This window comes from Salmo salar, chromosome 15 (assembly GCF_965601325.2).
Source record: "Salmo salar chromosome 15, fSalSal1, whole genome shotgun sequence".
NCBI classification, from domain to species: domain Eukaryota; kingdom Metazoa; phylum Chordata; class Actinopteri; order Salmoniformes; family Salmonidae; genus Salmo; species Salmo salar.
Genome location: NC_138305.1, coordinates 2,652,391 through 2,668,561, shown reverse-complemented (window position 1 = coordinate 2,668,561; position 16,171 = coordinate 2,652,391). Strand labels below are relative to the sequence as shown.

The following is a 16,171-nucleotide window of genomic DNA, read 5'->3' as shown; positions in this document are numbered from 1 at the left end:
ACCTGCCAACAAATTAATATAATTGGTTCAGAGTTTGTTTTCATATTTCATCCTGCGTGGCCTGATCATGTCTGGTGTGGGGGTACAAAATCAACATGTGTGAGGAAGGCATGTCTAGAATGTCTAGAATCAGATTTAGAGTCATTGCAGAACAGGCGGGACAAATGTACAAACATTGAAAAGACGTACAATGAAATGCAATACTCCAAGAAGCAGCTGGTATCCACAGAGACAGATCAGAGGTGAGTTTGAGAAGCTTCACCAGTTCCTGAGAGAGGTAGAGGAGGCCAGACTGGCAGCACTGAGGGAGGAAGAGGAGGAGAAGAGGAAAACGATTGCTAGAGAGATGAAGAACATTCAGGACCATATTTCTTCTCTCACAGAAAGCATCACTGCTGTGAAACAAGAATTCCTGAAACGAGAGGTGCCATTTCTCAAGAGTTACAAACACACCCAGACATTCTCCAGAGCCCAGTACACACTGCCGGATCCACAGCTGGTCTCAGGAGCACTGATAGATGTGGCCAAATACCTGAGCAACCTGCAGTTCAGAGTCTGAGAGAATATGCAGGGGATTGTCAAATACACTCCTGTGATTCTGGACCCCAACACTGCTTCCCGCTGGCTCTCTCTCTCTGATCTGACCAGTGTGAGACATTTAGGCAAAAGGCAGCAGCTCCCTGACAACCCAGAGAGGAACACCATTTGCATCACAGTTCTGGGCTCTGAGGGGTTCAGCTCAGGAAAGCTCAGCTGGGAGGTGGAGGTGGGGGACCATCCTCACTGGTATAGAGGTGTGGCCAAGGAGTAGATCAACAGGAACGGGGAAGCATCTGAAAACCCAGAGTATGCATACTGGGCTATGCACCAGAGTAGTGGTCAGTATTGGACAGGACATGAGACCATCATCTATCCCAGCCAGCTCTAGGTAGAGTATTGGTGGTTTCAAATTTGTTCCATTTAAGAATGCTGGAGGCCAGCGTGTTCTTATGAACCTTCAATTCCTTCGATCTCATGGCTTGGTTTTTGCTCTAACATGAACTGTCAACTGTGCGACCTTATGTAGACAGGTGTGTGCCTGTCTGTATCAGGGTCTTCTCCTGAGCCTTGACAGTATAGGCCTATTTATTTGGTAAGACAGCTGTGCATGGCTGCATGTCACTGTACTAGACTGTAGGCTATGTTTTGGTTGTTTGGATCTTCACTCCCCTTTTGTTCACTGTTAATGTAACTAGCCTAAATGTAGATTGTGTCATAACTTTATCGATCTGATATTTTGTTTACTGTTAATGTAACTAGCCTAAATGTAGATTGTGTCATAACTTTATCGATCTGATATTTTGTTTACTGTTAATGTAACTAGCCTAAATGTAGATTGTGTCATAACTTTATCGATCTGATATTTTGTTTACTGTTAATGTAACTAGCCTAAATGTAGATTGTGTCATAACTTTATCGATCTGATATTTTGTTTACTGTTAATGTAACTAGCCTAAATGTAGATTGTGTCATAACTTTATCGATCTGATATTTTGTTTACTAGGCCTACTACTTGGTACCTCTGTTTTGTTCTGTTGACATTGGTTCGCATTTGCAGTTGCGTTGGTATTCAAAACGCTATTCAGTATTTTTGTTTGGATGCATGAATAACTAGTCTACTACTTTCTGCATTTAGATCTCATTATTTTGGCAAGACAGCTGTGTGTACGGCTGCGTTCACATAGGGCATTCACCAATTTAAAAACAGACTATCTATCTTGTAGCCTATTTTCATTACCAAACCGGCCTAGCTGTAGGGGGCTGTATATTGTGCTGATACAGCACAGCAGAGATAGGCTAAAGATTTCAAAATCACTCAATGATCTCAGAGTCTTGGTATATTAACTTGATATTTATTGTGGTATAGCGTGATTATAGAAGCAGAATTCAATATCATTTCAATGCAAGAACCCCCCAAATTGTGCCCCCTCACCGATTTCAACTGCCCCCTAAGTCACTTTATCCTGGTGCCGGGTCTGATAGGACTGTCTGGGAGTGGTTTGAGTGGGTAGGGGAAAACTGAAAATTTGCAGGAAAGGTTTGGAACTCTCGTTCTTATCGGTCTATTAACTAATTTACCGCATGGTGATGTCATCACGGAAGGCCTTAAAATCCTTCCCACCAAAACAGGCTAAAATTTCAGGAAGTCTTTTCAAACAGTTCTTACACTTAAAGGGCATTATCATAATTTTCTAAATTTCACAGTATAATTCCAACTTCATATAGTTTGGAAATATACTGGGCCTTCAGAAAGTATTCACCCCCTTGAATTTCTCAATTTTTGTTGTTACACCCTGAATTAAATATTTATAAAATTGAGATTTTTTTGTCACTGACCTACACACAATACCCTGAGTAAAAAACATGAGTAAAAAACAAAAATGTTGGATGGTGTATCAATACACCCAGTCACTACAAATAACTCAGTTGCTGGAGAGGAATGAAACCGCTCAGGGATTTCACCATGAGACCAATGGTGACTTTAAAACAGTTACAGAGCTTAATGGTTGTGATAAAAGAAAACTGAGGATGGATCAACAACATTGTAGTTACTCCACAATACTAACCTAATTGACAGAGTGAAAAGAAGGAAGGCTGTATAGAATATAAATATTCCAAAACATGCATCTTGTTTGCAACAAGACACTGCAAAAAATGTGGCAAAGCAATTAACTTTTTGTCTTTAATACAAAGTGTTATGTTTGGGGCACATCCAATACAACACATCACTGACTACCACTCCCCATATTTTCAAGTATAGTGTCGGCTGCATCATGTTATGGGTATGCTTGTAATCGTTAAGGACTGGGGAGTTTTTCAGGATTGGAAAGAAACGGAATAGAACTAAGCACAGGCAAAATCCTAGAGGAAAACCTAGTTCAGTCTGCTTTTCACCAGACACTGGAAGATGAAATCACCTTTCAGCAGGACAATACCCTAAAACATAAGGCCAAATCTACGCTGGAGATGATTAGAAAGAAGACAGTGAATGTTGCTGAGTGGCCGAGTTATAGTTTTAACTTAAATCTGCTTGGAAATCTATGGCAATACCTGAAAATGGTTGTCTAGCAATGATCAACAACGAATTTGACATAACTTTAAGAATTTGTTTAAGAATAATGGGCAAATGTTGCACAATCCAGGTGTGGAAAGCTTTTAGAGACTTACTCAGAAAGACACAGCTGTAATCGCTGGCAAAGGTGCTTCTACAAAGTATTAACTTGGGAGTGAATACTTACGTAAATTCAATAGTTGTGTTTTTCGTTTTCAATAAATGAGCTATTGAAAGTGTTTCACTTACTATGGGGTGTAGATGGGTGATTTTATTTAAATTTGAATCCATTTTGAATTGAGGCTGTAACACAACAAAATGTGGAACAAGTCAAGGGGTATGAATCATTTCTGAAGGCACTATATAAACTCAGCAAAAAAAAGAAACGTCCCTTTATCAGGACCCTGTCTTTCAAAGATAATTAGTAAAAATCCAAATAACTTCACAGATCTTCATTGTAAAGGATTTAAACACTGTTTCCCATGCTTGTTCAATGAACCACAAACAATTAATGAACATGCACCTGTGGAATGGTCGTTAAGACACTAACAGCTTACAGACGGTAGGCAATTAAGGTCACAGTTATGACAACTTAGGACAGTAAAGAGGCCTTTCTACTGACTCTGAAAACACCAAAAGAAAGATGCCCAGGGTTCCTGCTCATCTGCGTGAACGTGCCTTAGGCATGCTGCAAGGAGGCATGAGGACTGCAGATGTGGCCAGGGCAATAAATTGCAATGTCCGTACTGTGAGACACCTAAGACAGCGCTACAGGGAAACAGGATGGACAGCTGATCGTCCTCGCAGTGGCAGACCACGTGTAACAACACCAGCACATGATCAGTACATCCGAACATCACACCTGCGGGACAGGTACAGGATGGCAACAAAAAATGCCAGAGTTACACCAGGGAAGCACAGTCCCTCTATCAGTGCTCAGACTGTCCGCAATAGGCTGAGAGAGGCTGGACTGAGGGCTTGTAGGCCTGTTGTAAGGCAGGTCCTCACCAGACATCACTGGCAACAACGTCGCCTATGGGCACAAACCCACCGTCGCTGGACCCGACAGGACTGGCAAAAAGACGAGTCGCGGTTTTGTCTCACCAGGGGTGATAGTCGGATTCACGTTTATCGTCGAAGGAATGAGCGTTACACCGAGGCCTGTACTCTGGAGCGGGATCGATTTGGAGGTGGAGGGTCCGTCATGGTCTGGGGCGGTGTGTCACAGCATCATCGGACTGAGCTTGTTGTCATTGCAGGCAATCTCAAAGCTATGCGTTACAGGGAAGACATCCTCCTCCCTCACGTGGTACCCTTCCTGCAGGCTCATCCTGACATGACCCTCCAGCATGACAATGCCACCAGCCATACTGCTCGTTCTGTGCGTGATTTCCTGCAAGACAGGAATGTCAGTGTTCTGCCATGGCCAGCGAAGAGCCCGGATCTCAATCCCATTGAGCACGTCTGGGACCTGTTGGATCGGAGCATGAGGGCTAGGGCCATTCCCCCCAGAAATGTCCGGGAACTTGCAGGTGCCTTGGTGGACGAGTGGGGTAACATCTCACAGCAAGAACTGGCAAATCTGGTGCAGCCCATGAGGAGGAGATGCACTGTAGCACTTAATGCAGCTGGTGGCCACACCAGATACTGACTGTTACTTTTGATTTTGACCCCCCCTTTGTTCAGGGACACATTATTCAATTTCTGTTAGTCACATGTCTGTGGAACTTGTTCAGTTTATGTCTCAGTTGTTGAATCTTGTTATGTTCATACAAATATTTACACATGTTAAGTTTTCTGAAAATAAACGCAGCTGACAGTGAGAGGACGTTTCTTTTTTTGCTGAGTTCATAAGACATGTCTATGTCCTGGAAAGTTGGATGTTATTTACAACGTCATTCTATTCACATTAGCGCACGTTAGCAACAACCGCCCCGGTATAGGGACACCGATCCTGTAGAGGTTAACCAACAATGCAGTTCAAGAAATAGAATATTTACTAAATAAACTTATTTTTTAAGTCACACAAGAAAATGACATAACAATAACAAGGCTATGTACAGGGGGTACCGGTACCGAGCCAATGTGCGGGGGTACAGGTTAGTCGAGGTAATTTGTAAAGTGACTATGCATAGATAATAAACAGTGAGTAGCAGCAGCAGAGTTTATAAAAGACAGGAACATCACGTTTTTGACTGCACTGGGCCTTAAACAAATCATAGTAAATTACATCTATTTGACAAGGCCACAACAGATATTTACCCTGCCCCCACCCCCCAATGGACATTTATCATTGTTACAGTTGTAAATGTGTATCAGAATTATATGTATTATTGTTTCATTCACTTTTCTTTTTGACCTGCAGTTGGAACTCTGTGTTTAAGAATTTCATTGTACCCTGCAATTACATCTGCGACCCTGTGCATGTGACTAATAATCAAATCTAAACTGCTTCCATTTGAATTTGGATACTTCATTAAAATTGACACGAAAAGCAAATCTTGGCAACGCTGATTTTGCGTTAGGCATATGTAAAAACAACAAACAACAGCAACAAATACACAAATACACACACCTTCTCTCTCACGTGTCTCTCTCTCTCACACACACACACACACACACACACACACACACACACACACACACACACACACACACACACACACACACACACACACACACACACACACACACACACACACACACACACACACACAAAATCATCTTATATGATACAGTACTTGCTGACTTTGTGGAGTGAACCTCAGGGGAACCTGTTATGTAGACAAACTCTTACAGTATATTCTGTTACCATCATTATCATGCCAGCCCAGCCAGGTATAGAAGGCGGAGACACTTGCTGTGCTGGCAGAAAGCCTTATTATGCCGTAGGTTACTGTGTATACAATTCAGAGAAACTACTGTATAGCTCCCTCATTTTAACTATGAAATATGTCTGACTGGCTGTTCTGTTTCTTTTCTCTCTGTTTCCAGGGGAGCATTTTCAGTGGTGCGCAGATGTGTCAAGCTGTGTACTGGACAGGAATATGCTGCCAAAATAATCAACACCAAAAAGCTATCTGCAAGAGGTAAGCATAAACTCTGTCCCCAAGTGCTGTTTCACTTGTTGTCCACATTTGGTTGCACAGCTGTACTATCTATGAGCCAACAGGTATTATAAACCGGGCGGTTCAAGCCCTGTATGCTGATTGGCAGACAGCAATGGTATGTCAGACCGTATACCAAGGGTATGACAAAACATGTATTTTTACTGCTGTAATTAGATTGGTAACCTTTTTGAGAGAGAGAGAGAGAGAGAGAGAGAGAGAGAGAGAGAGAGAGAGAGAGAGAGAGAGGTCATGTTCATGGTGGGTCATGGCTCAGTCTTTTTAAACTTAACTATATATGACAGTGAATTCATTATAAACCTTTATGCATCGCATACATGCTGGCTTATTTTATGCACTTGATTTGATTTGCTATCAGACTTTGTGTTGGCTTTTGGCTCATTGTATTTGATTATTATGGTTGATGTCTTGTAGCCTCAACATATTCCCCCCTGAGCCAGAGACAAGCATATCTCTCTTAACATGGTGAAGATGACACTGCATTTTCAGTATCTATCTCTCAGAGTTAAAGTGGAGTCTAGCTCATCCCATATTCTCACGGTTGATATTTTATTTAAATAGTTGATGCTCAGATTGCAATATGACTTGGAAGAGTGGAACCTAGCCTGCCACATGTCGGGAGCTGGTACTGTACCGTAGCTAGGTTACTAATCAGAACTGCTTACGTAAAACAGTAGGCCTGCTACATTATAGGACACATGGCTCTCTGTCTATAGCCCATATATCTACATACAGTGCATTCGGAAAGTATTCAGACCCCTTAACTTTTTCCACATTTTGTTACATTACAGCCTTATTCTAAAATGGATTAAATCAATGTTGTTCCTCATCAGTCTACACACAATACCCAATAATGACATCACAATACCCCATAATGACATCACAATACCCCATAATGACAACACAATACCCCATAATGACATCACAATACCCCATAATGACAAAGTGAAAACATTAAAAAAAAACGTTTTTCTTTGTCATTATGGGGTATTATGTGTAGATTGATGAGGGAAAAAAACGATTTAATCCATTTTAGAATAAGGCTGTAATGTAACAAAATGTGGAAAAAGTTAAGGGGTCTGAATACTTTCCGAATGCACTGTATATACTCTACCCATATGACATAAGTTGTAGCTGAGCTGTGTGTTAGCTACCTCCATGTCCTAGTGTTTGATCTGAGCTGTGTGTTAGCTACCTCCATGTCCTAGTGTTTGATCTGAGCTGTGTGTTAGCTACCTCCATGTCCTAGTGTTTGATCTGAGGGGAATGGGATGTGTAGGCTTATTGAAAAGTAATTTTATCCTTGTCATGACAGGGAGTGACAGACATGATTTTGACTTGTGTACTGCTTGTTGAGGTGTTCGGATATCCTCTTGGCAAATCATATATATTTTTATGTCGTTCAAAACAAATGTTGAAACGTATGATGACACAAGCATAAGAGCAGGAGGACTTAGAGGAAAAGAGAGGGAGATTGATAGATGAATGTGTGAAAGGGAGATATTGGGAGGGAGCCAGGGAGAGAGAGGGAGCCAGGGAGAGAGAGAGAGGGAGGGAGGGAGGGAGGGAGGGAGGGAGGGAGGGAGGGAGGAGAGAGAGAGCAAGAGAGGGAGGGAGGGAGGGGGTAGAGAGAGGGAGGGAGGGAGAGAGGGAGAGTGAAAGAGAGGGAGAGAGGGCAGGCACGTCAGGAACTTGGTAGCTGTGGGCCATGCGACTGTTCCCCTACATGCCTTTAGCACGGGACTCTCATCTGACACACACACACACACACACACACACACACACACACACACACACACACACACACACACACACACACACACACACACACACACACACACACACACACACGCCGAATACAACAGGTGTAGACGTTACTGTGACATGCTTACGAGCCATCTCCAAACAATGCGTTAAAAAAAGAAAGTTAGCACACAAAAAAGGAAACAGTAACACAATAAAATAACACAAATCAGGCAATATACAAGGAGTAGTGGTTCCGAATCAATGTGTAGGGGTATGAGGTAGTTGAGGTAATATGGTAAAAGTGACTAGGCAATCAGGATATATAATAAACAGACAGTAAGAGCAGATTAGAGCAGAAAACTCTGATTGATATCTTGTTTCCAGTAATGCTGATAAGTTACTTTGCATCTCATTCCTCCAGAAGCTATTCACTGTTGTTGTTTTCATTGTTGTCAAGGCTACTGTATGGTTAGCCTATGTGTGAAAGCTGTGTTGAACCCGTCCATCAGAGGAACTGTTAATGTCATCTGCCAAATGTCAGGGGTGGTCGAGGGTGGGGCTGTTGGCACAGCCCTCAGCCAATCAAAGAGCTTATTTATGGATGTGGAGCCTGGACAGGGTTGCAGGCGGTCAGCTATTGGGCCACTATATTATCAATGGGAATATGAAACACGGCTTAAGACATAGTAGATACTGGTGATGAGAGAGAGAGTTAGTGTGAGGGTGTAGGCAGGATCAGAGTCACCTGCAATGCATTGGCAGTCACAGAAGTCTGACCTGGATTTAGCCTGTATTTAGCCTGTATTTAGGATATATTTGGTCTGGATTTAGCCTATATTTAACCTATATTTAGGCTGGATTTAGGCTGGATTTAGGATATATTTAGCCTGGATTCAGCTTATATTTAGCCTATATTTAGCCTGGATTTAGCCTGTATTTAGGATATATTTAGCCTATATTTAGACAATATTTAGCCTGGATTTAGGCTGTATTTAGGATATATTTAGCCTGTATTTAGGATATATTTAGCCTGTATTTAGCCTATATTTAGCCTGGATTTAGGCTGTATTTAGCCTGTATTTAGGATATATTTAGCCTGTATTTAGCATGTATTTAGCCTATATTTAGCCTGGATTTAGGCTGTATTTAGCCTATTTTTGGCCTATATTTAGCCTGGATTTAGGCTGTATTTAGACTGTATTTAGCCTATTTTTGGCCTGGATTAGGCTGTATTTAGGTCTCATTTTGTCATTGTCGGATGACTGGGTCTGATATTCTTTAAAAGAATCTGCCGTTTCCAGCTAACGTAGTAATTTACAACAATTTGATGTTATTTTAATGGACAAATAATTAGCTTTTCTTTGAAAAACAAGGACATTTCTAAGTGACCCCAAACTTTTGAATGGTAGTGTATATTATTTAGTACAGTGGCTTGTGAAAGTATTCACCTCCCTGGCATTTTCCCAATTTTTTTGCCTTACAACCTGGGATTAAAATTCATTTTTGGGGGGTTTGTATCATTTGATTTACACAACATGCTTACCACTTTGAAGATGCAAAATATTTTTTATTGTGAAACAAACAAGAAATAAGACCAAAAACCAAAAACTTGAGTGTGCATAACTATTCACTCCACCAAAGTCAATACTTTGTAGAGCCACCTTTTGCAGCAATTACAGCTGCACGTCTCTTGGGGTATGTCTCTATAAGCTTGGCACATCTAGCCACAGGGATTTTTGCCCATTCTTCAAGGCAAAACTGCTCCAGCTCCTTCAAGTTGGTTCCGCTGGTGTACAGCAATCTTTAAGTCATACCACAGATTCTCAATTTGATTTAGGTCTGGGCATTGACTAGGCCATTCCAAGACATTTAAATGTTTCCCCTTAAACCACTCAAGTGTTGCTTTAGCAGTATGCTTAGGGTCAATGTCCTGCTGGAAGGTGAACCTCCGTCCCAGTCTCAAATCTTTGGAAGACTGAAACAGGTTTCCCTCAAGAATTTCCCTGTATTTAGCACCATCCATCATTCCTTCATTTCTGACCAGTTTCCCAGTCCCTGTTGATGAAAAACATCCCCACAGCATGTTGCTGCCACCACCATGCTTCACTGTGGGGATGGTGTTCTCGGGGTGATGAAAGGCGTTGGGTTTGCACCAGACATAGCGTTTTCCATGATAGCCAAAAAGCTAAATCTGACCAGAATACCTTCTTCCATATGTTTGGGGAGTCTCCCACATGCCTTTTGGCGAACACCAAACATGTTTGCTTATTTTTTTCTTTAAGCAATGGCTTTTTTCTGGCCACTCTTCCGTAAAGCCCAGCTCTGTGGAGTGTACGGCTTAAAGTGGTCCTATGGACAGATACTCTAATCTCCGCTGTGGAGCTTTGCAGCTCCTTCAGGGTTAACTTTGTTCTCTCTGAATAATTCCCTCCTTGCCTGGTCCATGAGTTTTGGTGGACGGTTTCAGGTTTGGGAAGATCATTTTCACCATAAAAATGCACCCTTATAATAAAAACATTACATGCATAATCACATTTTCAGTCACTTTTGATAATATTTGCACTTACAGCCTACTACCATGTGCGCATTTCTGCACTTATAATGTGAAGAAATAGCCTAATAGTTTATCAACATTTTAAGCTAAATGTTCTGATCTCTTGCATCAGCCTTAGTGGGTCAAAAATGTTGTTTAATGCTGGTGGTTTTATTCATTTGGGATCTATCACATCCCACAACTGTCCCAGACTATATTTGGAATATGTATTTCTCGCACAGAATAGAATAGGTGAACTTTTGAACTATGGGAGATAGTAGATTGACATAGGCAAGTGCTTTTGCTGTTTGATAGGTCTACTCATCTTGTTGGCTGACGAAAAGTAAATGTGGACAGTTCTTCCAATATCTTCAATATGCACCTCGGAATTAGATAAGGATGCGCGCAGTTGCGTCCCCGATGTGTCTGTCTTCACTTGTAGCCTGTGAGAAAGACCAGATCATGTGATGGAGAGCTGTGTGAGTGAGAATGTCTTCGGAGCAGGCAGCATTCAGGGAGACGGGCTGCAAAAGGCATGTTTTTTTTAGGGTGCATTATGGCCACACAAAGGGAATGCCACCAGGAAATTCGACGTATTATCAAGTGCTTCTGAAATTGTTAATGAGAGACTGACAAAGTGTGTACAGCCTGCCCAAAAAACACAAAGCTGAGCTCATGCCTTTCAAGTGACTTTTTTCAAATCCTCATTAGTTGTGCCATGCAGCCTAGACCAATGTTTGCAGAACAAAAAAAGTTACATAAATAGCTCTTAATTAAGCATATAGCAGTACCTATTTCTTTGTTAACCGCTCAACACAAAATAGCCTCATGTGCACACTCCCTCAAATCGTTTGAAGAGAATATTGTTTTATTTTATTCAGCTTTGTTCAATTGAATTCTTCATAGTATAAAGTAATATAAAATAATGCCACTGAATTCTAAGCAAATCTTGTCTGCTAAATGAACTAGTGTAGCCCACAGCCATATGACATAGCCAGATCAGGACCTAACATAAGGACAACTCAGAGTATGTTATTCTGTTCTTCTGAAATAAACAACATTTTCTTCATTTCATGTTTCTTTAGACCTGTCTAAAATAAATAATGAATTTATTGTGATGGTGTAGGCCTTATTACATGGATTTATTAGACTTTTTAAATGTAGATGTTCCGAAGGTCTGAATCAGTGGCTTGTAGGCTATGCGAGGAAGCCTGGATGCTAAATGTGTTTATGTTAATTAACGGTCAATTACCGACAGTTATTTGCTTGACAATCACCGGCTGATGGAATTTCGTAACCGCCACCGCCCTAGATGTGATGATGTGATTGATACAAGTATCTCTTCCTGTCCTCTCCTTCTCCCTTCTCTCTCCTCCTCTTTTCTCTCCTCCTCTCCTCCTCTCTAATCCTCTCCTCTCCTCTTCTCCTCTCCTGTCATGATGAGTCATAAATAATCAGTCTACTCTGCACCCTCACACTCAAGCATGCTAAAACCTTGCAGACAGACTCACAGTATCAGACATGCATGCCCACACACAGAAACACACAGAAATGGATGCACAGGCTACACAAGTGCACAGTCAGACTTTCTGTTGCACTCTCATTCTCTCTCATACACACACGCACGTGCGCGCGCACACACACACACACACACACACACACACACACACACACACACACACACACACACACACACACACACACACACACACACACACACACACACACACACACACACACACACACACACACACACACACACACACACAGAGTACAATACATAGTTGAGTTCAGCTATCGCTGTAGGGTTTTTGGGCAGCAGTGGGTTTCTGTGGATTCTCATAACCAGTGAACACATATCCTCATCCTCTCTTCTCCTCCATCCCCTCATCCTCTCTTCTCCTCCTCCTTCTCCTCATCCTCTCTTCTCCTCCTCCATCTCCTCATCTTCTCTTCTTCTCCTCCATCCCTCCATCCCCTCATTCTCTCTTCTCCTCCAACCCCTCATCCTCTCTTCTCCTCCTCCTTCTCCTCCATCCCCTCATCCTCTCTTCTCCTCCTCCATCTCCTCATGATCTCTTCTCCTCCTCATAGCCTCAGCATGGTTCCAGTGGTATTTGTTCTGTGGTGAGCAAATCTTGACCCTGCCCAGCACACCTAACCGATACTCACAATATGCTGTCAGTCCACACACAAACCAATACAGAGTTTGACATTAGATTGACATTTTAATATGCTTTTGCCACCACCATCCTATTCCAACCTATACCAGCCACCACCAGCCTATACCAGCCTATACCAGCCTATAGCAGCCTATACCAGCCTATACCATCCTATACCAACCACCACCAGCCTATACCTGCCTATACCATCCTATACCAGCCACCAACAGCCTATACCTGCCTATACCATCCTATAGCAGCCACCACCAGCCTATACCTGCCTATACCATCCTATACAAGCCTATACCAGCCACCACCAGCCTATACCTGCCACAACCAGCCTATACCAGCCTATACCATCCTATACAAGCCTATACCAGCCACCACCAGCCTATACCAGGCTATACCATCCTATACAAGCCTATACCTGCCAACACCAGCTTATACCAGCCTATACCATCCTATACCAGCCTATACCAGCCACCACCAGCCTATACAAGCCTATGCCAGCCTATACCAGCCTATACCAGCCTATACCATCCTATATAAGCCTATACCAGCCACCACCATCCTATACAAGCCTATACCTGCCACCACCAGCTTATACCAGCCTATACCATCCTATACCAGCCTATACCAGCCACCACCAGCCTATACCAGCCTATACCAGCCTATACAAGCCTATACCAGACACCACCAACCTATACCAGCCTATACCAACCACCACCAGCCTATACCAGCCTATACCATCCTATACCGGCCTATGCCAGCCTATACCGTCATATACCAGCCACCACCAGCCTATACCAGCCTATACCTGCCACCACCAGCCTATACCAGCCTATACCATCCTATACCATCCTATACCAGCCACCACCAGCCTATACCAGCCTATACCAGCCTATACCTGTTTTTACCAGTCTAGTTCCTTCACGTCAGTGCAGATGAAAGACAGACAAAGAAAGGAAGTCATATTTGACTATTGAAATATACCCTATATGTCTGGACTATTGCAAAGTGACTGTTGCTATCTGAATTAGTTGTGAATGTGATGGAGACAGTTGAGGGTGTAGGGTAATATTCAAATGAGGGCCAGTAGGCTGGCCAATTGTTTGGAGTTTGCCTTGAGTGAAATAACACTGGGATTTAATGGTCTGTGGAAGGCCGTGGAATAAACAAGAGGGGGGGGTGGGGGAGAGGTAAAGAACTATGGAGAGAGATATTTCAGAAAACAAGGCAAGAGTATGAGGGAAATAAAGGGGTTAGAGAGACAGTATAAATTGTATGGATGAAGAGAGAGGTGAGAGTTGGGAGGAATGGAGAGTGGGAAAGAAAGGGAGAGAGGAGGAAGAGAGTTGGAGGTAGGAGACAACAATAGTAATCAGTGTTGTCTTTGTCCTCAGACAGCAGTTTGTTTTCGTAATGTAAACACTGTCCTCTCTCTCCTCTCTCCCTCCTCCATCGCTCTCCCCTCATCTTTAGAACATGTAATCACTAGGTACTCTCTTCACTGTCACTCTTCTATGTGTGTGTGTGTGTGTGTGTGTGTGTGTGTGTGCGCGCGTGTGTGTGTGTGTGTGTGTGTGTGTGTGTGTGTGTGTGTGTGTGTGTGTGTGTGTGTGTGTGTGTGTGTGTGTGTGTGTGTGTGTGTCTGTGTGCATGTGACCATGTGTGTGTATGTGTGTAACCCTCTGTGCTCTGCATAGTGTGCGTTCACATACACCCTGCTGTGTGTGTGTGTGTTGTTTTCTGTGTGTGTGTTGTTCGTGTATGGTACAGGCTTATGTAACAGTGATGATCTCCAACAGGCATTCCATGGCAGTTAGTCAGTCGCTAGCCAGTCTACATTGTGTCCCCTCCAATCTGTTAAAATTATTATTATGTCTGCCTCCCTCTCTCTCTCCAACCCTCCCTCTCTCCACCCCTCCCTCTCTCCACCCCTCCCTCTCTCCCTCTCTCTCTCCACCCCTCCCTTTCTTCACCCCTCCCTCTCTCCACCCCTCCCTCTCTCCCTCTCTCCACCCCTCCCTCTCTCCACCCCTCCCTCTCTCCACCCCTCCCTCTCTCTACCCCTCCCTCTCTCCATCCCTCCCTCTCTCCACCCCTCCCTCTCTCCCTCTCTCCCTCTCTCCACCCCTCCCTCTCTCCCTCTCTCCACCCCTCCCTCTCTCCACCCCTCCCTCTCTCCACCCCTCCGTCTCTCCACCCCTCCCTCCCTGTCTCCCTGCCTCCCTCCCTGCCTCTCTACCTCCCTGCTTGCCTCCCTGCCTCCCTCCCTCCCTGCCTGCCTGCCTCCCTCCCTCCCTGCCTGCCTGCCTGCCTGCCTGCCTGCCTGCCTGCCTGCCTGCCTGCCTGCCTGCCTGCCTGCCTGCCTGCCTGCCTGCCTGACTCCCTCCCTCCCTGCCTCCCTCCCTCCCTCCCTCCCTCCCTCCCTCCCTAGTGGATCTGTTGTCTTTGTACTAAAGAGATGCTGACATCCAAGTGTCTGTATATTGTTTTGGGCATTGGTTTATGACATCGAAGTGGAGCCACAACTCACCTCGTTTATACAGCAAACAAGTCTTAAGGTCATGTAGGTGATGGGAAACTAATGAACTAAATGAATACCATTTCCACTAAGGACAGCATAGTAAATTATGATAAGACTTGTGAGTTGGAATTGTAACAGAATTCAGAATACACGTAAGAGGTATATAATTCTGGTGCATTTAAAGTCTCTTAATTGTGATGTGGCAATAATCTAAGATTAAGATATGGGTGGGTCCAGTGTTCTCCTCCCCAGGTGGCAAGGGTTCTAAGGGTGTCAGCATTCTAATTGCAAAAAAGAATGTCTTTCAAACCTTCTAACTTGCATATTGACCAGGATGGCCAGGATGGTGGATGTGTGATAGCCTCAGGATGGTGGATGTGTGATAGCCTCAGGATGGTGGACGTGTGATAGCCTCAGGATGGTGGACGTGTGATAGCCTCAGGATGGTGGACGTGTGATAGCCTCAGGATGGTGGACGTGTGATAGCCTCAGGATGGTGGACGTGTGATAGCCTCAGGATGGTTACAGAATGACAAGTGTACCCTGATAAATGTACATGCACCTAATACTTCACATACCACCTTCCTCTCTTCCTTGGTGCCTGCGATATCTAACTTGTTTCAGGGTCCCATAGTCATGGGCGGGGACTTTCATTTTTGGGTTTACAGTCCCTTACTAGACCGTTCTGGTGCCCGCCTTCCCTCAGACAGGCCTGCTGCAGCAGCAATGGTGGAATTATTTCACGCCTCTTTCAGATGTGTGGCGTCTGGTTAATCCAGATGAAAAGGGAATACACCTTCTACTCGAAAGCCCACAATTCTTACTCCAGGATCGACTGTATTCTTATGTCCTCTAACCTGATTCAGAATGTTATTGATACCAATACCAATATTCATAGTGACCATGCATAGTAGAGGGCAGGGGGTAGGGGGCAGGGGGCAGGGGGTAGGGGGCAGGGGGCAGAGGGCATGGGGCAGGAGG

At 43.7% G+C, this 16,171-nt stretch overlaps 1 protein-coding gene across 15 annotated transcripts in view; it reads left to right on the top strand.

Moving 5' to 3' along the window:
* The window catches only part of LOC100195738 (calcium/calmodulin-dependent protein kinase type II subunit beta), a 222,652-nt gene that overhangs the window by 6,584 nt on the left and 199,897 nt on the right, over nt 1–16,171 (top strand). For all 15 annotated transcript variants that reach the window (XM_045695285.2, XM_045695280.2, XM_045695278.2 and 12 more), the window contains exon 2: nt 6,086–6,180. In XM_045695285.2, coding sequence (XP_045551241.2) covers nt 6,086–6,180 — 95 coding nt within the window. The remainder of the gene's footprint in view (nt 1–6,085; nt 6,181–16,171) is intronic.